At 43.6% G+C, this 24,691-nt stretch overlaps 3 protein-coding genes across 3 annotated transcripts; 2 read left to right on the plus strand and 1 right to left on the minus strand.

Annotated features, from left to right (window-relative positions):
- Positions 1–429: 429 nt before the first annotated feature.
- On the minus strand, positions 430–13,737 carry AK88_03276 (uncharacterized protein; the record flags this gene model as incomplete). The annotated part of the gene is made up of 1 exon (XM_012480897.1): positions 430–13,737. The coding sequence occupies one exon, from the start codon at positions 13,735–13,737 to the stop codon at positions 430–432; it is 13,308 nt and encodes a 4,435-aa protein (XP_012336320.1).
- Positions 13,738–16,037: 2,300 nt separating this feature from the next.
- AK88_03277 (uncharacterized protein) lies at positions 16,038–20,954 on the plus strand (the record flags this gene model as incomplete). Its single annotated transcript, XM_012480898.1, has 18 exons — positions 16,038–16,418; positions 16,559–16,742; positions 16,853–17,026; positions 17,283–17,325; positions 17,498–17,561; positions 17,651–17,701; positions 17,843–17,900; positions 18,027–18,106; positions 18,227–18,332; positions 18,462–18,535; positions 18,683–18,754; positions 18,884–19,024; positions 19,213–19,282; positions 19,408–19,489; positions 19,618–19,684; positions 19,822–19,892; positions 20,000–20,118; positions 20,899–20,954. 18 exons carry the CDS (start codon positions 16,038–16,040, stop codon positions 20,952–20,954), a joined length of 1,893 nt encoding a protein of 630 aa, XP_012336321.1.
- Positions 20,955–21,417: 463 nt separating this feature from the next.
- AK88_03278 (uncharacterized protein) lies at positions 21,418–24,499 on the plus strand (the record flags this gene model as incomplete). The annotated part of the gene is made up of 2 exons (XM_012480899.1): positions 21,418–21,933; positions 22,085–24,499. The coding sequence occupies 2 exons, from the start codon at positions 21,418–21,420 to the stop codon at positions 24,497–24,499; spliced, it is 2,931 nt and encodes a 976-aa protein (XP_012336322.1).
- Positions 24,500–24,691: the final 192 nt, after the last annotated feature.

Raw genomic sequence — 24,691 nt, forward strand, 5'->3', positions numbered from 1 at the left:
TTTTCCTGTATTATCCGACCAGTTGGCTTTAAAAAAAAAAAAAAAAGGCGTGGGGAAGACAAATCGAGGAGTCCATATTCTTTTCCCATCCGAATGATACTTCACCAACCCGCTCATTATTGTATTTGCCAATTTGTCCGCTTTGCGTCTCAGTTGGTTTGGCCCGCATTTGATATGACCATTTGGCTTCTTTTTTTTTGTGTGTATGTCTGTGTTCCGTTTGCGCTGTCTTTACGTTTTGCTCAACACTGCGAAACAGATCGCGCGTAAAAGCGTCGTTAAAAAATTAATTTCTTACACTTGGGGGTGGGAGAAGCCAATTGAAAAGCAGCACCCCTCAAAAGGGAAAAACCAAAAAAAAAAAAAACAAATGCAAATTGTCATACAAATGTGCGTGTGGAATATGGGCATGCTTCCACTATTGCACAGCTAAGGGGACGGCTTCAAGATGGACAGCGTGGCCAAGGCCCTAATGATGGGCAAGTGCTCCGGCGTCCGCTCCTCCTGCAAAAAGGCGCACAGCTGCTTGCTGATGGAAGAGCAAAGGGCTTCCAGTTTGGTGCAAATGGACAGCAACTGAATGAAATATGTTTCCTCCATATGATCCTGCAGGTAGGACTGGGACACCTCTTCTCCTCCTCCGACCACATTTACATGTAAATTTTGTGCGTCCCCTGTGGTTTGAGCTTCCCTCTTCATACTCTTGAAGGTGACCCGATGCAGTTTCTTACAATCCAATGAGAGCGAAACGAATTTGATAACTGCCAGTGCGCATATTAAAGCGGGCTCGAAAAAATCAGATAAGTGAGCACCTTTGATTTCCTTGCATAGGACGAACTCAGGGGGGTCTTCCTTCAGAAACTTCAACACTTCAATCCACTGCAACAGACTTGTCTCCAATTTTAAGTTCAGCACTGTTTTAAAATTGTCTACGAAATTGTACTTTTGGTTGAGGAGAGCTATTTTGGCAAATTTCCGCCTCAGAAATTGCTTCACGTTTCGGTCTCCCGGCATATAGTTGAGCAGTTCGGCGGGGGGTGCAACACCTTTTACTGATGCGTCTTTGTCAGAGGCATCGTCACCTGCATCTTTCCCCAATGCCGCCCCCACATATAACTCCTCCCCCTCGTCGCTGCTCGAAATAAAATTAGCGTAGTTCTCATTGGACAAACTTTCCCCCGGATCGAATGAGCGGCTTCTCTTATATTCCAAGGAGGGGAACTCTCTTTGGAGGGGGGTACCATGTGCGTCTTCCAGCGGCGCTTCCCACTTAAGCTGTTCCCCTTGTCTATCATCACAAGTTGGCCCTCCGTTTGGTCCTATCGCACAAACGTCCTTCCCATCTTCGCGGGCTGCTATGTTGTGCGTGCTTGTAACCCTACCTTGAGGGGAAGAAGGGCCCTTTGTTGGTTGTTCTCCCTTACGCACATCTGCATCATCCGCATAATCGGCGCCGCTAGACGAATTCTCATTCGGGGGAGCAGAACAATCACCTGTCGTCTTAACGGTTTGAATGGCCTGATGCTTCGACTCGGTTCTGCTGCAATTGTGAGTGTCTCTTTTGGCACCCGCAGTTATTGAATCCTTCCCCCGTTGGTTATATTCTGGGCCAACGCTGCCACTAGCACTAAGGCTGTTAAAAAAGGCGCCGTCGTAAGAATAGTTGAAGGTACCAGAAAGGGTGCTCAATATGGAGTCCGTCAAAACGGAGGTGATACTTTTTTGCATAGCATCTTCCCCACTAGCATCCTTTTGTTTTTTCTTTTGGTTTTTCTTCCTCTCACGTCTCTCTATTCTTTCTCTTCTCTTCCGCGTGTGCATATAATTTCGCAAGTCCCCAAACAGCACATGCTCTGCTCTAGACTTGGTGCTTTTCACTTCATACTCACTTATCATTTTTTCAATGTCGTCGCTAATTGGGATGTTGGCATTCCATATATTTGTGCCCAAATAAATTCTGCTGCTCAGTAGGATAATATAAGCTCTGTAGACGCTGTTGATGTTGTTTAGGTTCATCTTCAGATTAGTAAAAAATATTTGGTGCAATCTTTCACTCTCGTTTTTTACATTCAGCAAGCTGTTATTCTCTTCTTCGTTTGAATCCAATTCAGCACTGTACAAGTAGCTATTCAACTCGATGAACAGATTCTTCTTGAGAGACACCTTCGTGTCGGTGCATATAATAAGGGGGATGCAAATCTCCACAAGGAGTTTATAGTAGTACGCGTTGATCTTATCGTTCTTTATGTCAGACGAACTGTACGCTTGACTCATGTCACTCTCTTCATCCGATTTGTTCGCAGCACTGTTAGCTGAGTGTCTTTTGTTCTTCTTCCCCTCCTTAAGCCGCTCCCCAGTGGTATTCCTACTATAAGGGGCCACGTTCTGCGAATGTACTTTCTCTACATGGTTAATGTGGCCACCCGTAGATCTATCTTCAGGAACGCCGCTTAACACCCCGATGCTTATTTCCCCCCTTGAGCCATTTTTCTGATCCCAAGAGCATCCCTTCGCGAAGTACTCGTAGTCCGCCCCCCCTGTTGTCACCTTTTCACCCTCCCCTTTGATGTGCTCCCTCTGTGTGTTGATGCGGCTGACCCTGTCGTCCACTTCGGACCCGCTGGGGAGGAACAGCTTGCGATCAAAATATAACAACGTTTCATTTACATGGTGAGAGAATTTCCACCTGAGGAGCTCCTTCAAAGCCACCCACACGTTTGTCGAGACATTTTTCCTTTTGTCGACCAGATGGATCATGAGGTAGGTGGCAATTTCGTACACGTGCTTCTTCTGTAGGCCCGCTGTTTCTGTGGTTGTCGAGGACAACTCTTTTTTATGAGTGTTGTCTTCGTGAGTGGGTGATCCAGACCCGCCCTTACGTAGCCTCTCCCAACGCAAGGTCCTAAAAATCTCACGCAGAATCCCACACATGAGTATCTTCTCCGCTGGCTCACTGCTATTCAAGTAGGGAAGAACAACTGCGGGGGTGGTTAAAATGTTGATGTAGGAAGCACACAGGGGAGACGGCCATGCTGCACGAGCATACTTGCATGCCTCCTTGAAAGCCTTCAAAGTCACCTTAACTATGTTTCGGTCAGTACTGTCTAGGTTTACAAAAAGAGAGTTCAGTATGTTTATGGTGTATTCTTCTTTGATTAACAGAGGGATGGGTTCTGAACCCATTTCGAATTGGTACTTCCTAATATCTTTAAAAATGATAAACAGGTTGGTGAAACACAGATGTAGATACTTTGTGACCACGTCGTTTTTTTTGTGTGTACAGTTGACATGGTAAAGGACGTTAATTATGGGTTCTACTAATTTCAAGTTTTCTGGTTCTATGCGCATGCAGAGGAGGAGCTGCGAAAGAGTCACCAGCGAAATAATGACGTAATTTAGGTTTTTGCTTTTGAGGAAAATCTCCAAGAAATTGAACACCTTCCTGTAGTGGCCACGTTTGTAGGGGTCCTCGTACACGCTACTCTCCTTGGTGATGCTCCGTCTGGAAATACCACCCCCGAGGCTGCTCAAAAAAATGTGCACCAATTCAATTAACCCGTTTTCGAAAGAGTGCTTGTAGTATAGGAGCTTTTCCACCTTTCCCTCCTCTATACGTTTTAGGATCTTCTTTTTTTTATTTAGCTTTAGCAACTCCTTTATAATTCTCAAACAGTTCAGCGTATTATTCACGCTTATGCTGCAGGTGTAATTTTGGTAAATTCTTTTATTGAATTCTCTTTTCGAGACCTTCTTCACGTCCCGACTGCGAAGTATGCTATTTCTTCTAAGAAAAAATGGGGACCCGTTGATCATATTTTCAAAGGTGTCATCGCTGTCTTCACGTGGGCGGGTGGCGTCCTGGCTATTTGCATCATACGAGCTTCTACTCCGAGTGGGTGCTCCGTTCGCATCGCTTTGTCCCGTGACTCCGCTCCTTACCTGCACCCCTTCAGCACCTCCCATACTTGTATCCTCTCTTTGGTCAGCTTCACATATGTGTTCCGTCAATTCTGGGGCATCGGCCCCCTTTGCCACTTCCGTCTTGTCCTCTTGGCCCCGCTCAGTGACGTTCTCCCCCAGTTGCGCTTCCTCATCAAAAGTGTGCTGCTTATCGTGTAATCGACTTGGGAGGAATGTTTTTTTATCTTCCTTGCCTGAGCTGGCATGAGTAGTGCCCCCCACGACCCCACTCATATGACCTAGCTGCTTCACTCCAAGGACATAAAACATAATTATAAATAACTCAATAAAGTACCTCCTTGTGTAGTCCCTTATGTAGCCATTTCGAAATTTGAGGAAGTGGAAGACCAACGAAAGGATGTTGCTCAGGTTCTTGGTCAGCTTAAGTGTGTCTAGGCTGTTCATTAGATAAAACAGGTAATCCATTGTTTTATGTAGCAAGGTCTTATTGTTACAAATCATATAGATGAAGTACACATGCTCGTAACTGTACTTGGACTTGAGTGTGCACAGTTTGTTCACCACTACGTAGGGGTGTTTTTTGCATAGCAGGAGGATTATACGTAGGGCCCTCTCGAGGATGTTTGGTTCCTTGCTTCGTTTGTCATGTTGGTCGTTGCTTCGTGTGTCACATTGCTCGTTGCTTCGGTCATCAGTTGACCCCTTAACCTTCTGCTGCGCCTTGCACATATTGCGGTATGCCTCCAGCGTGTTGTTCGGGTCGTCCGTGCCCCGGGGGGTCGGCGCTTTGCTGAAGGACCCACTTGGGAGGCTCTGCCCTTGGGCGTTCACAACACTCACCTTCGTGTAGTAGTGCACTTCATTAAGGACCCTATTCATAATTATATCAATGTCCTGATGGCTGATTGGTTCCGTCCACGTGTGGTACATAAGAAGGTTGAGTCCACTCATGGCCACCTGCCTGTTCTTGTTATGAATACAACTAATGAGGCAGTTGACATAGGACTTCTTCTCCTGGCTGGAAAGCACCTGGCTAATCACATCACTTATAACTTTGTACAAATTGATTTCTGTCCTTTCCTTGTTGATAAGCTCTCCCAGTCTTTTAATAAAACGGGTCTGGTATGTTCCCAGGTTGATTTCCTTTATCCTCTGTCCCACCTTGAAGTGAAACTTGTTGTGCAATTCTACAGTGCACATATTGCTCCTGATATTTTTGTAACTCAGCCGTGGGATGACTGGGGGGCTACACCTACGGTGGTGCTGCTGCTGCTGGTGAGGTTGACGCAGATGGCGACCATTTAGACCCTCTTTCTTAACTTCTGCCCCTTGGCAGGTCATTTCTGCTACTTCATCTTCCCCATCAGTGCCGCATGTCTTCTCGTTTATTCCCTCTCCCTCATCTCTGAACGTTTCTTCGGTTGGGTGCTCATCGCAATATGCAGCGCAGCTGCTCGGTTGGTTGGTGGGGTCCTCATCCAGGGTGTTGTTAATGTCCCCATCAAGTTGCCCCTCCCAGTTGGCCCTTTCCCCTTGCACCCCCCTCTTCGCCTTTCTCCCTCTCGGTCTATTCGTCTTCGAGTTGAACAGAACATCCAAAATAACTTCTATTCGATTGAAAAAAAAGTAAACAAAGTGCGAGTTGGACAGAATTCTTCCCCTCTGCAACTTTGCGAGTAGTGCACAGACGGAGCACACGCTCAAGTAGCTAATGATTCTTTCAGGGTCTTTAACGTAAGGGATGAGAAGCCCTATGCACTCGCACATGTAATTTCGTTCACTCTTCGCTTCGTTTCGTGCTTCACTGTTTTGTTCTTGGAGGGATCCCCGATCATCCATGTGTGGTATATTGTCTACCGCTCCTTCTGATAAACTTTTCCCTCGCGTCTTGCCCTTTGATGGATCCACACATGGAGAATTGTCACCATCAGAGGGGTCATACATGATGCTGGAGTCGGACCCTTTGTTGCTCCCCGTGTGGTCGTTTAAGTTCCCTGCTTCACTGTGTTCGTCACGTACAACTGTTCCTCCCCTCTGTTGCAGGATTTTGCCGCCTACTCCTTCATGTGTTGTTTCTTTTATCGCGTTACCCTCTGCGTTGCTGACGCTGTCGAGGTAGCGTTCGCTTGAGTCATTCTGTGCATCTGGCTCCCCCCCATGTGCACTTTTTTCGCTGTCCCTACCGCTCTGGTGGTTGCCCTCATATAGGTTTGGCGTCCCCCCGCTCTCATCATTTGCATCGACAAAATTTCCATAAGATATATTCCCACTGGAAGAAAAAATTAAATTGAAATATTTGTCAATGTTTGAGGAGTTGCATGATGATAGATTCTTCTCATCGTGGTCGTTTAGATGTTCTTTCCCTCCTCTATAGGTTGCTTCAATCCCATTTCCTTTTTGTTTGGACTTGTCCCCTTTTACTTCATCTGTATAGTTGTTCTTTTTTTCACTTGATCTACATGCTTTGAGGTGACTCGTTTGAGCGGCCTCCTCATGAGGAGCTCCATCGTGAGGGACTTGACCGAGAGGCACCATTCTTCCCCTCCTTCCGTTGGGGCTTCTCACCCTAGCAGCATTAATAACTATCTTACATATGATCCGGAAGGATAAGAATTTAACTTCTGCTATGTTTGTCGCCACGCATGTGTCTTGTAGGTACTTAATTATTTTAAACTTCAGGGGGAAGCTATTGATATGTAGGGCGGCTTTGACGATGATGGATGTGATGAAGTTCAGGCAGGACAAGGCATCCCCTTCGTACTTCCTTAGGTTCCGGAACGTTTCGCTGTTCGCGTGAAGCGTTTTTTTGTCCCATTGATTCGCTCGGAGGGGAACATTTATGTGTCCTTCATTATGTCCCTTTTCGGTCTTCTTCTTTGCTTTTTTTTTTTTTCTCTTCCTCTTTGAAATATTGGCCCCTTTCTTTTTGTGCTTTTCCCTAAGCTGGTTACTCTGCATATGAGAGGCGTCCAACTTTACAACTGAGTCGTTCATGTCCACGTGTTCATTCCTGACCAACTCATTTGCATCTTTTGTTGGAGACGCACTCTCGTGCCACTTGCGATAGATCTGCTTCTTCTCGTTTAACACAATTTTCAAGAGCAAGTTTGTTAAGACATGTACGATGATAAATGCTGATTGGAACTGCATGGGTTCTCGTACAACAAGGCAGTAGTATATACTCTTCAATGCATTCTTCAAATTTGTGTAGGTATCATTTTGTATGTCTAGGTGAGGCTCACTCAGGGTTGAGTACCCCGGGGTTGTCTCACCTTGTTTGGATTCATTTTTTGATCCCCTTTCCTTCACCAAGTCGGAAAAATAATCATTATAAATTACTTTATCTGAAGCTTCTATGTATGTTTCTTTGCATTCCCAGTTCATCATTTTGCCCCATTTGTCAATTCTGTCAATGATGTGTTGTTCTTTCTCCAGGTCCATCTCTTCCATGTTATACTTCTTCCATTCTTCATTTGATCTGTTCTTTTTTAAATCTTCCCTAACTTGGTGTTCGCTTTTATTTGTAATTATACTCTTGTCTTGTTTAAAGTAAAGAGCAAATTTTCCCACCCCGGTAAAGGTTATGTTGCTGATGGGAAGCGTCTGGTCATTAAAGTTGTCTAGGTAGTACAGAGCCCAGTGGATAATTATATATTTGTATATGTACAGGCAGGAGTAAAAAGGGATGTCATTTACATTTTCTTTCAAGTAATGATTACACACATCTTGGATGGAGCACCGCTGTGTTGGCATGTCCAACGTGTTAGTGACTGCGTATGGGGGAGGAGTTGCAAAATTTTCTCCACGTCCATTAGTGGAGTTATCCCTATGTGCTTCTTCCCGACCAGGTGCCGTAATGCACTTTATCTTCTTCGACACCATTTTGACCGCTCTGAGCAAATTTGCCTGTAGAGTCGTTTCCTTTTCTTCGTACAGGGAGCAGATAATTGGGTCGACTAAAAGTTGGAACGTCAGTAGATTTATTTTTTCATTCAGAAGGCGTTTCCATATGTCTTCTGCACCTTTCGCTGTGTGCGGCCTGTTGGCGGTAGGTGTGCCCTCCAGGGTCTGCACGTTACCATCCATGTTGGGTGATAATTTATACGGGGAAGAAGATCCTCTTCCCTCCTTTTCAAACCCAGAGAGGATGTCCCTCCTAACGAGCGCGTTGCTTTTTATCTCGTCCTTGTATCGCGCATCCACGTACTTCTGCTTGTTGGAGAGCACCTCTCTCACAATATGTTCCTCATTCAAAACTGTGTCGTCCTTCCCGTACATTGCATTTGCCAAAGCGATGCAATACCTAACTAAAGGCACATACACATTTTTAATATAAATAACAAATATTTTTTCGTTCATGTACACATCTCGCATTATGGAGAGGTCTCGAACTTTTGAGGAGGGAATTTTCCTCAGACACTTCCCCATGGTAAGTATTAACGTGCTTCTTATATTCTCCGAATTAATAACATTGCTTGATTTCCCAAAGATGGAAAAGGCGCTACTTTTTCTGTTAGCCACATCTGAGTGGTATATATTGTTTAGCAGGAAGAGGACCCGGTAGAGGTTGTTCTTATGAAGTATGCTCTGTATGTAGTAGGCAGTGACGTCCTGATGGAATTGTTTGTTTATGGGGAAGCTAATATCATTTTGGAGGATGTAAGATCCTAGTTTGTCTTCCAGTAGTTGGTAGGATTTCCTCACCACTTCATTACATTGATAAAGACGTTTTTTCAAATCATCTTGGTTGTTCACTTGTAGGGTAGTTGATTGTACTCCATTGTTTTGTGCCCCATCGATGGATCTCTCTCCTGCTGCTGAGGGATTCCTCTTTACATCATTGTTCCCTCTTTCTGCTTTACCATGATGATGGGTTACCCCCTCGGAGCAAACTCCCAACTGCAGCAATCTTGCTCTATAAACAGTCTGGTATTTTTTCAAGTAGTGTAGAAAACGGCGAATGTTTTTCTCCCTAGACACATCAGTATTGTATTTATTAGATAACAAAATGAAATTGTTCAAATCTAATTGATTCTCATTAGTCCTCTTGGAGGACAAGTAGTCTGCTCTCATTAACTGAATACACTCAATACAATTCTTCATATAAGGAGTGGTACACTTTTCCTTGTATAAATTAAAAAAATGGCTTCTATATATAGTGGAGAAATTCATATAAAGGGTTAGGAACAAATTTTCCTCCTCATTAACAGGTACTTCTTCATTCAGCTTAAAAAAAATGGTAATCATTTTATTTGCATACTTCTCACTGAACTGCTTGATGATGACGCATAGTAGGTTCAAGACACTTAGGTACATAAGTGTGTTCTCAAATTCGTGGTTGCTTTTGATGAGCCGAACCAACTCGACCAGTGAGTAAAAGAAGGTCGTCACGTAACTGTGGTAATTGTATATCCTGTCTATCTCTACTTTGACGTAGCTGCTAAAGATGGTTTGCATCAGTCGTAGAATTCGAGTGAAGCGGCAACTCATGGACTCCAGGGCGGCGGGGAATGTGCTCGCCTCACCGTTTCCCTGGACGTTCGTGCCCATCAACCCCCCCATGTCAAGGCTAAACGGGGTGATCACATTCGCGGGGATCACACTCGCGGTTGTCACGTCCATTCCGCTCCCATCTTGGCGAGGGACGAGCGTGTCCAAATCCACGTTAAAGTAGTGCCTGGTGATGGCACGGATTTTGCGCCGCCAACTCTTGCGTCGACCCCCCCCTCTGACATTCAAAGAAACGTTCAGCACTCTATTGCTAATTCGTTTGGCCATCTCCCTGTAGCTCATTTTAATTAAAGAGCGGTAGTATTGCACCCGCTTCGCAGCTGCAACTTGTCTTAGAGGTCTTTTCTTCTCCCCTCTGGTAAGTGCAATTATGTGTTTGAGGATTCTTCTGCTGTATAGACTATCCCCAGTGAGAGGAGCGGCCACCCCGTTGCAAGCCACAACCTGATTTCTTAATCTCACAAAACTCAGGAGCAACTCAAAGTAGGTGAAGCTCTGCACAGAGATGATCTTCTTCCCTTGAGTGAAGCTCCTCAAGATAGAAATGAGTTGCAGACTGAGGAAGGAAACAACAAAATCGGAGTGGGTGCAGTACATAAACAGCACCGAAATAACATTGCTTATATTTGGCAAGACCAAGTAATTGTAGTGCAGTCTGGAGTGAAGTCTCAAGTGTTTCTTCATCATGTGATTGTGTAGAAGTATACACATAATGTTTAGTGCCTTCAAAATGGAAATTACGATTCTAAAGCTTCTTTTTACGTCTACCAATAATTCGAACAGCAGGGGGTACAGCACTCTAGGAGAGTAGAAACAAAAATGTTTTTCAAATGCAAGCGATATTAGCTTCTTTATGTAAGGAACTGAAGGGTACATGAAAATGAAAAAGTTCCAATGTACGTCAAAAAACATCCTGTTATGTTCAAAGCCGTTTTTTAAAACTTCATTGGATGTGTTGTTTATGTCTATAATGGTTCCATTGTCGTCAACTGAGTAACCATATTTTTTATTTTGCTTTTTAAATTTTGATTCTTCGATCAGCAGGATGTTAATTAGGAAGTGCATTATTTTGATCACGTGTCTGTTGGGGATGAGAAGCCACGTTTTAATTTCCTCGCCATGATACCCCATGGTGTTTATGCGCTGTTTCGGTTGGTCTTTCGGCTGGTGTTCCTTGGGGGCAAGGGTGTGTTCTCCACTTGGGCTGGCTTCCCCCGTTCCGTTCTCCCCATTAACACTTTTTTCACTTTTTTCACATTTTTCACTCTTCCCCCTTGCGCTTGTGGCGCGGGTTCCCTCGGACACCATGTACAAGTCGCAGAGGGGGCTGCTAACCCTCGGGAGTAGCCCGAGTATGACACTGGGGTTGAAGGAGAAGGAATCAAAATGGTGGTGATACGACAAAATGAGGTCAATTTCTAAAAGCATATAAATGATACTTAAATCGTTACTAAAGCGATCAGATAAATTTGCCACGATTTGTATGACCAGTTCGACGTTGCTCGTGTTAGTTCTACTCGTGTTAGTTCTATTCGTGTCATTGATGAAGCTGTTTAATCGTTTGAAGCTTTTCTTGTAAGCACCTCGTTTGGTCCTAATGTTTTGGTTTGACAAATGGACAATATTTCCATTGCCTATATCCCCCGATATGAGCAAAAGGTACTGTTTCAACAATGTGAGTGAAACCATAACTTCTACCTTTACGTTAGACTTCACCCTCTCCCTGATCAAATTAAACACAAGGTTATTTGTGTATGAACACGTTATAAAAATGTTAAATAACTCCATGGTTTCAATAAAGGTAGAAACGTACACATTGGATGTTATGTAAGTCAGAACCCCCTTGGCATTGTTCATCGTGTAGTTTTGATTAATCATTATAATAAGAATTGTATATGCTACTTTGAGAATGTGGTTAGCGAATCCGACGATGAGGTGTATCTTGGTCAGACATTTTTGAAGAATGCTTCGGAAGCTATTAATTATATTGTACTGTGGCAACCCCTTTACATTATTGTAGTTAATTTGCAACTGTAAGTCCTTATTGTAGACCGTTGAGATGTCACTAATGATAGCATTGTTAATGGTCGAATGGAAGAAAACGAGGAAGTAATGGATGTACACTTCTATCACCTGCTTCATCATTTCATTATTGCTTATGTAGAGAATCAACTTGGATATGATGTAGAGGACCTTGTGGTAATTTTCGCTGTTCTGCTTCAGGCTGGGAAGTATTTTAAGGTACAGGGCTAACATTTTTGTACACACGGCTCTAATTTCTTCCGTCTTTTTTCGTTCCTTCTCACCGATGCCATTGGCGGTAAAGGAGGTCAACGAAGAAGATGATGAGGAGGAAGAAGAGGAGGTGGGCCGCGATGCTTTGTCAGGTAGGAAATCACCCATATTTTTGCGGCTCCTCCCACTTCCCTTTGGCACCTGGCAGACTGCCTCTTCCATCCAATTCTTAACCGTGTAGTACTTTTCTGACCCTTCCGATTCGTTGCGAAAAGTTTCAGAAGGATGCTCACTTGGTTTAGCTTCTCTCTGGAAGGCCTTCACCAAATCGTGTTTACCTTTGGAGGCACCCCTGCTAGACTCGGTCCTGCTATCACTGCTTCTCTCTTGTGAGCATTCTCCTCCATGGGGCATATCCCACCCATCTCGCCCCAGTTCCCCATTGTGCGCGTCATAGAATACGTCACGTGGGGATGCATTCTTCGATGTGTGTTCAGAGGCGTGGTCCACACAGGACGTGATTTTCCCTTTCATTGTCCCTTCCCTGTGTTTGTGCACGTTGGCCTGTCTAATATTGTCGCTATTCTTCCCCGGGAGGTTCGAATTTAGGGACGACTCCCTGGTATACGTTGTGCAGGTATCCTCGCTGGTGTTTTCAAGAGACAAATGAATTATGTCATTTTCTATGTACACATTAGTGTAGTGCTCATTTGGGATAATAAAGTTCTTCCTCTTATACTTCTTGTTCATGTTGATGATGGTGTAGAGAACTGAGGGGAACTGAATGTCTTTAAATATTTCGGTCATGATTTTGTAAGTCAGATCTGTATGCCTGGTGCTGTGGCCCAGAGAAAGGATCGCGTTGAAGAATTCGTTCAGGACGTTTTTGGTGAGGTGCGGTACTTGGGTGAAGAGGTCGATGTAGAGTTCCAGGTAGGCGCACAGCTTGGGGTTACCCCTCCCGGGAAAGTCATCATTCGGTTTGTCGTTACACCCTTTTTCGTCACGCACGTTTCCGTCGCGAACATTTCCGTCACATGCTTTATCATTAGTCGGTTTTGGCTCCCCCTCGTGGGAGTCCCTCACAGAGACAGCAGCGCCCCGCACGCGCAGACATCCGTTTAGCTTCTCCACGAGCTTCTTCTTCAAATAAGCGTCCTCCCTCACGACGCACAGAATGAGCAACTTGGTCATGATCCCGTGTCGCTCATCGTCCCTCTTAATGAACAAAATTTCGTTCAGGAGGAAGTCAATGATATTTCTGATGATGTTATTTATTTCGGAAGTTTCTTTTGCATTATGCGTGTGGCTCCCTCCGCTCCAGTGGGGGAAGTTCCTCTGCAGAGATGTGAATTGATCTGATTTCTGGGGGGATTTTGCTTCACCTATAATAGCTGTTTTGTATTCGTCCTTTTTGAGGCATAGGAGCTTTGCAACTTTATCCTGATGAAAGATGCTCCCCTTTTTTTTCTTTTTCCTTCTTCTTATAATTTTCTCCATGGGGTTCCCATCAGTTGCAGGGTTTAGGCTCCCTAATGGGGGAAAAGCGGTTCTTTCACTTTTTGCTTTCTGGAGAGGCCCCGCCTCTGCCGCGTCACCCTGCACTGGAATTGCGTCTGGAAGAAATTCCCCCTCAGGGAGATCCTGAAACACAAAACAATACTCATCGCCATCAAAGAAGGAGTACTTTAAAATGTTTTCAAATATGTGTAGGTCCTTAAATTTGTGAGTCTTCCTCTTTTGTGTGGCCCCCCTTTTCTCCTTTTCTGTTTCATTCCTTTTCACCTCGTCCAGGTACTCATCAACAGTGTTGCTGAAGCGATTATAAATGCAATAATGAACAAAGTCGTGAACCAAGCAGAGTAGCAACTTTTGATTTTCATGACTGACTTTCTGAATTTGCAAAAAGGAAAACACGTAGTTGAGGATTTGTCCCTTGTGGTACAAGAGATATATTTTAAGCGTGTTGATAATTTCTCTGTTTTTTTTTTTTTCTTCGTCCAGACAGTTCAACAATATGAAAACGATTTCCTCCAGCTCGACGTTTGTGATGCTCGCCCGTTTTTTCATCATGTCCGGGGGTGTCAGTAGGGGAAAGGAACTGTGGTAGGGCGGTGAAGCCAAGGATCAAAAGAAGTGGCTTGCGTCAATCGCGCAAATGAAGATGCCCGCACCCCATACACTGTTACAACTAACGAGTATTGACGTATGTGTGCTTGCCCCCAGGAGAAATCCCACTCTGTGCCTTTGTTATAATTATCAAATAAAAACAACAGCGGCATGGAAAAAAAAAAAAAAAAAAAAAAAAAAAAAAAGGAACAAGACGGTTGAGTGGTTTTTCCGCATAGGATCGACGCGGCAACAGTGTGTGTACATAATGTCGCATACGATGGTGTGCGAGTTGGTTTATAAACAAATCCATCGTAAGGGAAAAATGCGGCGGAATGAAGCAAAAAACAAAAATTTGCAGCAATTTTCGCAGGATTTTTCACCGCATGTTTCGCTGCAAATTTTGCGCCGAAAATTTTTTCACGCCATATGCAGTGCAGACAAGTCGGCCGCCATGCCGTCATCCATTTTTTACAAAATTTACCTCACGTTCACATGGCGCAATTTAAAAGGTGTCACCTCGATTTGTCCATTTGGTGGGGCGCGACATTGAGCTATTGATGGTCCACGTGTGTATGTTTTTGTTTCGCGCAGCATGTTGTCGAGGTGTGCGCGAGTAGTTGGTCAATGCTGTGCTGCCGCTGCGATGCTGCAGCGATGCCGCTTTGCTCATTATTTACAAAGTGTGTCTCTCCCCCCGGCCCCCCATTTTGTGTAAAAAAAATAAAATAAAATAAAAGTGCCATTTTTGTGGAGGCTCTAAAGAAACCATGTTGAAAACTGCTGGGCCAAAATGACGCCAACAATTTGTCATCAAATTTGGGGCAGCAAGGAGGAATGGAATGTTCGGACGGACGGGCGGCCTGTGGACGCTGTACGAATCGTCACTCGAAGTTTGCCGCCGTTGCGCCTTCATAAATAAATAGGCGAATAGGCCCGTCAGCGGATGTGCGACGAATTGTCCCGCTCCCAAAAGGAGGACTGGAAGCGAGCTGGTGTTGCTTCGGCAGAAGGGCGCGCCCATGAGAAAGGCCCACCTTAACTTTGCGAAGCATACTTAAGCGCACAGCATGTCTATACACACGTGTGTATTTTCCCCCCCCTTTTGGGATGCCACAGTTGACATGGGCCTAACTGCAACCTTTACATTTGCGAACGGGAATAAAAGAACGGCCAGCTTCGCGGCGGCTCTTTGTATCCCCGCATTAACGCGCTCATTAAAAAAAAAAAAAAAACGTCTAAAGCAACATCGTTTAAATGAGAAACATACCTTTGCAGAATTCTTTTCGGGACAAAATAAAACAAACCTTCTCTTTTGTAATCTCATCGAATTGGCAAGCATAGGTGTGGTCCATTGAATTACTTATGGGGAGGATAAAATGGTCATTTTTTTTTTTTTTTTTTCTCGCCTTGTGCTTCAGCCCGTTGGCCATGCGATAAAAGGGTTAACATAGAGTCAGCTTGCGTCCAGACAAAATAATTGCAAACCGTGTTTTTCACGAAAAAGGAGGTTTACAAAAATGTGAATAATACGTTTTTTATTAAGTGAAGCATTTCCTGTGTTCTTCTTTTTTATCTCAATTTAATAGGGTGAGAACAGGACGTTCCCCCATTTGTCTCGTCATTTCATACCGATTAGTGGGTCCATCCATTCAAGGCAGATAAAAAAAAAAAAAAAAAAAAAAAAAAAATCCCTCTAATTTCCCGCAAGAGTACGCATGTGTAAGTATCATCTAAAAGGATCTACTTTTTTGTCTGTCCACATGAGTTTATCTTTCTCTTTTAAACAAATCAGATGGCATAAATTCGCATTCACCATTTTGTTCATATGAACAAGTGAAGCACGTTTCTCTCCCTACCAATGACTAAAGGCCTTTTCATATGCTTAGCTTTACACAAAAGACTTCATGCATTAGAGTACCGATTGAAAGTCCTTTGTTTTTTTAATTACGAACAGGTCTCTTTCAAGGAGAGTCTACAAACCTTTAGCGAAACATAGGTGATCACAAATGCCTTTTTCCGGGGTGATAAATGAATCACACTGATGCATGTACCCCTTTTGGTAAAGTGACTATTCCTCCCCGTTTGTTCGAAAAAAAAAAAAAAAAAAAAAAACATTAGCATAAGAAGACCAACGTAGTAGGAGTAACTGGTGTGTACACTCTCCATGTATGGTTATGCCTGATCCGGTACACCATCTTCCTCTGCTGTATATATCATCTTGTTCGGGAAGGGGGGGGGAGTAGGAATGGAAAAGAAGCATGAAGGGGTACTATGATTCGTTTAGTAAACAAAATTCCGACGATGAAAAATGGAAGCATAAAACGAATAGGGAGAAAAATAAAATGATGATGAAATATATGAGCACCATCGAGGAAGGCATGAAGGAGGAAGAAGTTAATTCTTTAAATGAAATAAAATCAGATGAGGACATTTCTAATGGGGGTGGGGATGAAATAGAAGACGCAAGTTATGTAGACAGTGAGGACCACATCATTTTAACAGACGAAGATGTGCTCATTTCGGGCGACACAGGAGGCGATGCCTCCAACAATGAGTCCCCATGCGATAAGGATGACGATTATTTGGTGGAGGACACTGGCGCGGGGAGTGCAGCCAGGAATCACCTTAGCTCAGGCCCCGTAAGACATGCGCACGCCGCTGGGTAACACCGCGTAGAGGGCATTTCCCGCGACTATTTGCGCTTCGCCCGTTTTATTTGCTTCTCGAATTATTTTCGCCCTTTTGACGAGGATTTGCACAATTTTTCCTCGCACGGTAGGTTTATCTGAGCGGTGTAGAGACGAGAGAAAAGGAGGAAGAAGAAGAAAACGAAGAACAGCAAAATGCACTACCTCATGGCGGTACTGATAAAAATGCTAACCACTCGAGTGAAGATGACCGGGATGTACTCCACGCGGAAGGGGTTGGGCACGAACCGGGGAAAAGCGCTGATGGTAACAAAGGTACGAGGGGCCGCAAAATAAGCGAACAAACAGAAGCATACGTGTACATATGCTTATACACAGCACCTCCACTTGGCCAATCTGTGACAAAACCTACTTCTCTAATGCAGAGGGGGAGAGAAAGACAACTGCGGGTACAAAGCTCAACCTAGACGGAGACAACCCACAAAAGTCAGGTGAAGAGGGTGACGAGGACCCCGTCGACACAAAGGACAATGTTACTAACATAGAACAAATGCACATGAACGAAAAGAAAAATGCCCTCTTCGATATGGAAATTAAGGGTGAGTGGAACAAGTCACTGGAGAGACAATTCCACAACACGTAATTTGTGATGGGTGTCCCCAGAGGAAAGCAGAAAAAAAAAACAAAAAAAAAAAATACAAATTGAAAATGAGAAAAGGTTACACATTTATGAGCTTATAAAAAATATTTCCCTGTGATGATGCCCATTTGGTGTAAATATGAGCGATAATTCACCTGTACAGGTACATAATTTTATTTTATTATTTTTTTTTTTTTCTCCTTCCCTTCTGTTAGATATAAACGACTGGAAGTCAAAATATAGACACTTGACATCATCGTACGTTGAAAAGTTACGCATGCAATTTTAGCGTGTCCATGTTTTTCAGTTTCATGTTGTCTCCCTTTTTCTACAACTATATACTTGGGTTTTTCTACCCATGTGCCCCCTTACCCGAGCTGCTGCACCGAACATGTGGCAACAACGAACGCCCCTTTTACCCACCGAGCAGCTTCCGTAAATTGGAGAAGGAAATGAATAAAACAATCAACAGTGAACACATGGATCAAATAACGGTTATATAAGGAATAAAAGATGAAAACAAGAAAAAGCCTACACGGGGAAATGTATATGAATTTGTACATGTCCCACTCTCCATGCACAGAGACGAAGCATTAAGCAGCACAAGGACTTCCTAGACAACGAGTATAAGGAGGTGTGAAAAAAAAAAAAAAAAAAAAGTCCTTTTTTTGTTTTACCTTCCCCTTTGAAAAGAAATGCTTACAACTGCCATCGCTTCACCTGTATATATCGAAATATGGGCACATGGGTGTATCCACTTTTTCCTTCAAATCAGTGGCTATCCGATTTGCAAAAGACCGTTTCGGAGTTCAAAAAAAATATTGGGGCTCACGGTATGTTTGTAAAGTGAAGAACAAAAGGGACGGAGGGGGGATCAACGTGATGGGCTAAGTGGCGCCTGTCTACACGTGCATCCATTTGCCACTTGCACTTACCGCTCCCATTTGCGACGAGCGCAGTTTCCGAGCTAAACGAAAAGGAGTACCTAATTCTGTCCAAAAATATCTTCGAAGATTTCCGGGAGAAATACTTGGAAGAGGTGACCAGGGGATTTTGAGGCGGATCAGGAACTGACTACTTTGAGGCGCCAGGCGACGCGACGCTATGTCATGCATTACCATGTTCTTCCACACGCTGCCCTCTTTTCTCCCCTTCGAAGAACCAGCTAAACGTCGTCCTCTATTTGGCTGTGACCAAGCACGATATACCAGTTGATGAGGATGTTGGGAAGTACCTCCAGGGGTGTTACGAATCGGTGAACACGGGTAAGCAAAAAAGAAAGAAAAAAAATAATAATAATAAAAGGGGGCATTCCTGATTGACCCTAAAAAGGGTAATAGTGATTATCCATGTTTATGCGTTTAACCCATTTGTATGTTACCCCCCATTTGAAGACAACACGCTGCACAGGAACATACAGAAGCTGCTGGAAGTGAATGCGCACATTAGAGACATAGGCGGCAGAACGGTACATGGCCAAATGGGGAGAGAAAAGAGGAAACCTCCTTAAATATCCCATGAGCATATTACGCAGGGGTGCACAAAGATTTACTTCTCATGTATGCTTTGTCCAAGGACATACACATGAAACACACGAACGGTTACGGGCGCGCAGGGCACCTGGGATGAAGACGAACACAACTACTTTATGAAGGTGTACGAAAGCAATGCAAATTTGGGAGATGAGGTAGTCCACAGAGAAGGCAGCTCCACATTGTGTTCCTTTCGTTCAGAGCAGACATGGAAAGGAAAAGGGGCAACCTCAGATAAGTGCATTTGATAATCCTAACACAAAAAACGGTTCCCCGTTGTTAAGGTTGTTTTGGGCATTCTGAAAGGCTGCATGAATAAATCGGAGGAAGAATTTATTGAACACGTGTCTTGGTACAAGCAGTTCATCTCGCACAATAATTTAAAGAACAGGTGCCTGAACAGCATCAGCATCGTTAATGTGAATGTAAGAGCTGGGAGGAAAGAAAAAAAAAAAAGGAGGAACTGACTTGACATGGGGGATATCACCCTTTAGCTTATTTTCACAGTGCAATGTCTTTTTCACCAATTTAGGGAGCTCCTTTTTTTCATGGGCTTCTTTTACCTAACGGTTTTCACTTGCGCACATTGTCCCTGCTCTCTACTTCAACACAGGAACAGCGCAAAAACGACTCCAAGGTTGAGGAGAAAAAGTACATGATACAAAAATGGAGGGAGAAAAAACGTGAGTAACAAAAACGGGGGGACGCCACGAGGATATTACGCGGTTGCTACACTGTTGACGGATTTGGCTCCTCCATCATGCACCACACCCCTGCCTCACTCTGAACCCCATCCGTTGCACCGCAGAGCAAGAGTCGGCGATCAAGATGAAGGAACTGCAGGACATGAAAAAGGAGGAAATGAAAATAAACAAAATAATTCGCGAGAAGTAAGCGCGCACTACGGGGAGCACTGCTCCTGAGCAATGGCCAATATAGGATTGTGCCACAGGAGCGACGGGGCCCTTTTCCCTACGCTGTCCAATGTTACCCATTTCTGTCCCACACCACCGTGCAGCATCAAAAAGAAAAAGCAGATGATACAGGAGCAGCTGAACAGCAAAAAGGAGGAAATAAAGAAAAACGTAACGCACGAAAATGGGGGGAAAATGGGAAAAAAAAAAAAAACGGAACCAAATGGTGGGCTCCTCCATCACGGAAGAGGACATACACGATCGCTCGTGATGCACTAAAAAATTGTGCTTCATTTTTCCCTAAGCAGAAAATGGAAAAGCAGCAGAGGAGCGTCCTGTCTGAGGAATCATTGCAGAGGATTAATGAACGGAATGAACGGTTGGGCGGAAAAGGGGGCAACTCCAATACAAAAAAAAAAAAAAATAGGAAAAAAAAAATGATTTCGCTTCTTTTTTCCCCTCCTCTTCGCCCCCTTCCTTTTTCAGCATTTTACAAAAGAAGGTTCAGTCAAATTTAACCCTTAACGAAGAGACCAACGAGCGGGAAAAGAAAACAACCAAACAGAAATATATGCACATCCAGAGCAAGCTACTGAGCAACACAGGTACGGCTGACGTGGCCGTATCCCTAATAAAGTTACAGGGGGGAGGGAGGCGCTTGTCCTTCTGCCATCTAGGTGAACCGTGCCCTCTTTGTGCCAGTTAGCCCAGCTTTTGAATTCTCCTATGCTCCGCATCTATGCAGCTATTTTTTTTTTATTATCCATCTGTTTCGTCTATTAATGCTTTATTTTTTTTTTTTCCGTTCATATAAATACATTTTTGTGGCTCTACGCTGGCCCGTTGGCAATTTTGATTATTTTTCTTCGCCCGTGGAAGAGAAGCCTGCATAAGGCACCACCCCTTGCCCATACAAGCTTCAGTTTACCGTTTGCACTGGGGGAAGCAGGCAAGCCGCAAAATTCGTTTGCGTTATACCATAGTTGTTTCTCCATTTGTTTGCGCTTCATTTTGCATGTTCGTATTTCTTTGCATTGAATTTTCTGAGTGGAGTATTTCTGTGTATTGTTTTGTGAGCCTGGGCTGGCCCCATCTTCCCCCCCCGCCCTGAACCCTTGCGTTCATGATTAAAGGAAAGAAAAAAAAAAAAAAAAACAAAAATATGTTCATAACATACATATAGTTTGCATATCTTTTTACATTGTTACCATGCGTATTAGCGTGAGTAGCAATTGGAAAAAAATGAAGAAGCGGGTCCTTCCCCCCTGGGGCATCGCTTTTGTTGGCCTCGCCCGCGACTGGCCACGCAAAGCCCCTTACACTTGACCGGATTGGCAACTGGATGCGTGTACCAATTTTCTTTGGTTTCTTCCCCAACTCTACAGATAACCTGTTGAGGAGAATTGAGTCCAGCGTAGAAACCATAAGGAACATTTTGTAGTTTGCGCAGTCCTGTTTTGCTGACCGATTTGCGGCACTTGTTTTCTTTTTTTTTCGGCTTTGCATGATTCATTTTTTTTTTTTTTTTTTTATCTTCCCTTTTTGCCACATAGTCTCTCCACCCCCTCTGCGTGTGGGGCTAAACACTATGGTGAGCTTATGCCAACTTGGCTTCAAAACCACGCGCCACAAACCTGTTCTATAACACTAGATTTGTTAACTATGCCATTTCGCATTAATGAAACGCTTTGTGATGAAAGAAAAAAGAGAGGAAATATACTTACGGATGAACTGCATCGAAAGAGAGAGAAAAAAAAAAAAAAAAGGTGTGAATATAAAGCGTGTTGTAGCGAGTACACAGCTGCAACCCTATTGAGGGAAGAATTTTATTTGTACTGTCTACTGGTGGGAAGAGGCAGGTTCAGGTTGGGGGGGGTACAACGACGTGTAGGATAATAAACAGGATGAATTTCAGACGGCTGAGTAGGCACCTACTTGTGTGTTGGCTGGTACAGATATACGTGGAGAGGAAGCGCCCGTTTTGTTACGGCAGCAATACGAAGGGTTCTAATTCGCCACACACGGAGGATGGTCAAAATGAAGACACACCGGGAGTGACGAACAGTGTGGACTCTCTGGCGCAGAACATCCTAGACGTAGTGCACTACCTGGAAGAAATGAACAACTACATCGTCGACTTTAAGAAGGAACTGCAAAACAAATTCGAAAACCTGGTTCAGCATGACGCCAATCTTTATGAGTCCTACGAGCACAATGAAAGTATTTTGAATCATATTTACTCCTACAATGAGAACAAGCTACACAGGTATTCGAAGTATTTGGAGAATCTGAAGAATGTAAAATTGGAAATGTTTAATGACACCATTAATAATATTCAGAGGGAGAATATATATTACGTGAACTTCGTATACAAGAACCTGCTGTCCAAGATTGACTTGCTGAGTGACCTCAACAAGAAGGTATGTTGGGCGGGAGTCTACGCGTTCATTGGGGAGGAGGGCAGCCAACGGGTGTATACCACCACCTCCACATGTGTCATTTGTTCCCCGTGTTCATATGTTGCCTTTTTCCCCCCTTTTCATATTTTTCGTTTCCCCCCCCTTTGCGCAGAAACTGGACAAGGAGAGGCGCACGAACCTGCGGGAGCTGAACAAGTACCTGGATGCTCTGAAGAACAAGATGATGAGCATGGAGCAAAAGTTTAGCCAAGTGATAAAGGAAAAGGCGGAAAGCATACGGAACTGGAACCATGAGAATATAAATAGGTTCGAAACATCTGCCATGGATTACCTGAACAGTAACAGCAACTTTGACACTTTCTCCAGTTACGTGATAAATGATTTTCTCCTAAGTGGAAAAAGAATTAATGTTTTAAATTATGAAAATAATTCTTTCTTCAAGAGCAATTTTATGTATTTCAATTTTCTACACAATTATATTAAGGGGAAAAAAAATGAAAAAATTATGAACATTTATATATATTTAAAGGACCCCTTAATAAAGGCACACGATTTGTCCTACTTGAATTATTACGTCATTGTGGATCTCCACATTATCGATTTGATTATAAAAAATGTACAAATGTTAGCCCAAGCAAAGGGAAAAAATAAAAGGGATTTTAATGACGTACTTATCTGTGTGGACAATTATACAGTTAAGTACAATGTATTAACAAGCAATATTTATTTAGACATGCAGCCAGATATTAAGAATTTTTTTTCAAATAAAATTGTAAATAAAGTAGACGATAAGAAGATTCAGGATATAATGATGCAGCTGAGGAAAAAAAACAGAGCCAATTATGAGAATACAATTTTTAATGATGAATATTATAAAAGGATGGAGAGGGTGGAGGAGGCACAAGATGGATCCTTTTCTAAGAGGGGGATAAAACTGATCAGTTCCAGCCGACAACCCAACATATACATCATGAAGAAGAATATCTTCTTCGACTCAAAGAAGGAATACTACAAGAAGTTCTTATCCGTTTATACGTACGAAGAAATATTTCACATCCTCTGTAGTGACAACACCCATTGCAGTCTTAACATCCTCAATTCGTTAGACGACGTGAATAAGAACACATTCCTCTTGAAGAGCCACCTAACCATTAAAAATGAGTTGAAGAAGTTTTTCCTCGTCCATCAGAGAGAGCTGCTTAGCAACAAGGGTAGGAAAGGCACAGAGCAGGGTAAGAATGAAGCCAGCGAGGAGGTTAAGCCGACTCATCAGGGGGAGCCCGGCCAACCAGCTCTTTCGAACCAATCAAACTTGTCCAGCATACCGGCCACTCCCCTCACCTCAAACGTATGCCCGGCACCAAAGCAAAACATATTTTCCAGCAGTAACGTGTGCCCGAGCCAAGCGGGAAACAACCCTGACCCCGTCCTGGATACCCAGGACAACTTTATTAACATGAACAATGTGGATGATTATTTGAATACATATTACGTGTCTTATCACGACTCGTTCAAGGTGGTGAAGCGAGAGCAGTACTACTCTATCCTGTCGCACATATTTGAGAGTTACTTGAACAAGGCCGACTCATCCAAAATGGCTAGTCAGTTCCCTCACCTGAGGAGCCGCAACAGCATCTGCATCAACTACCTGGGTATGATGCCTGAAATTGTGAAGGCGTACAAGACGTTCAAGTATTGCAACTCGCTGTACGCGCTGGGGAACACATACGTGCGTAAGAGGGCCGATGGGGGTGCAGGAGGGGAAGCAGAGGGAGAGGAAGGGGAGGAGGAGGACTCGGAAGACGAAGATGAAGAGGGAGAAGAGAAGAACGACAACGGTGAACATGGCGATGCTAATGGGCATGCCGACGCGGAGAAGGGCAAGCAGAGTGAAGCCGGGCCATTACAACCGCACACCGAAATAACGGACGAAATTGCTTTCTTAAAAAGACACAACCAAAAATACATGAAGCTATTCCGGCAGCATGTCGAGGAGGAAATAAAATTCATAAATTTCTTCGAAGTGCTCTTAAAAAAAAAAGTATCAGTCATATTGGAGAAAAACGAATTTTTAAAGCTATACATTTTCTATGGGAAAAAAGAGCTACCCGCTTTGCCCTACACGAATTTATTCTTTAACTGTAGGACAATAATAAAAATTGAGGTGCTCAGAGATGTTAACACAAAACAAATAATATACTCCAGTAGATCCTTCTTCCTGGAGACCTTAATAACATTGAAGGAATATAAGATCAAAAACGAAAGTGCATATATCGTTATTGAAACGTCTGATGAAACGAGCTCCATTAAGAAAAGATTAAAAATGGAAATGCTCTACAGGATATCTCCCATGTCCCATATAAATGCGTATATAATTTCGAACAATGGAAGGGAGACTGTGTACCACAAGGGTAATGTGTACCAGCGGTCTGCAAATGACATCAAGGATGTGATCAGTGACATTCGTAATGATTTTCTCAACATCATGCTCCCGCAATACAATTTGTTCGACCTATTCGACAGCCACATATACATCATCATTTGTTTGAAGAACGAGAACTGCTAGCCGTTGCAAAAAGGGGGGGGGGCCCCCACCCCTGGCTTTATGATGTCTGCCACACGAGTGCTGATAAGGGAGGAAGAAAAAGTCCTTTTCCCCCAAGCACCCACGAAGCAATGACGACTGGCTGTTGTTATGCCCCGTGCCAATCAACCCTTTCGCTCCTTTTTTTTTTTTTTATATAATCTTCACATTTTT

The sequence above is a fragment of the Plasmodium fragile genome (genome assembly GCF_000956335.1).
Source record: "Plasmodium fragile strain nilgiri unplaced genomic scaffold supercont1.36, whole genome shotgun sequence".
Classification (NCBI taxonomy): Eukaryota; Apicomplexa; class Aconoidasida; order Haemosporida; family Plasmodiidae; genus Plasmodium; species Plasmodium fragile.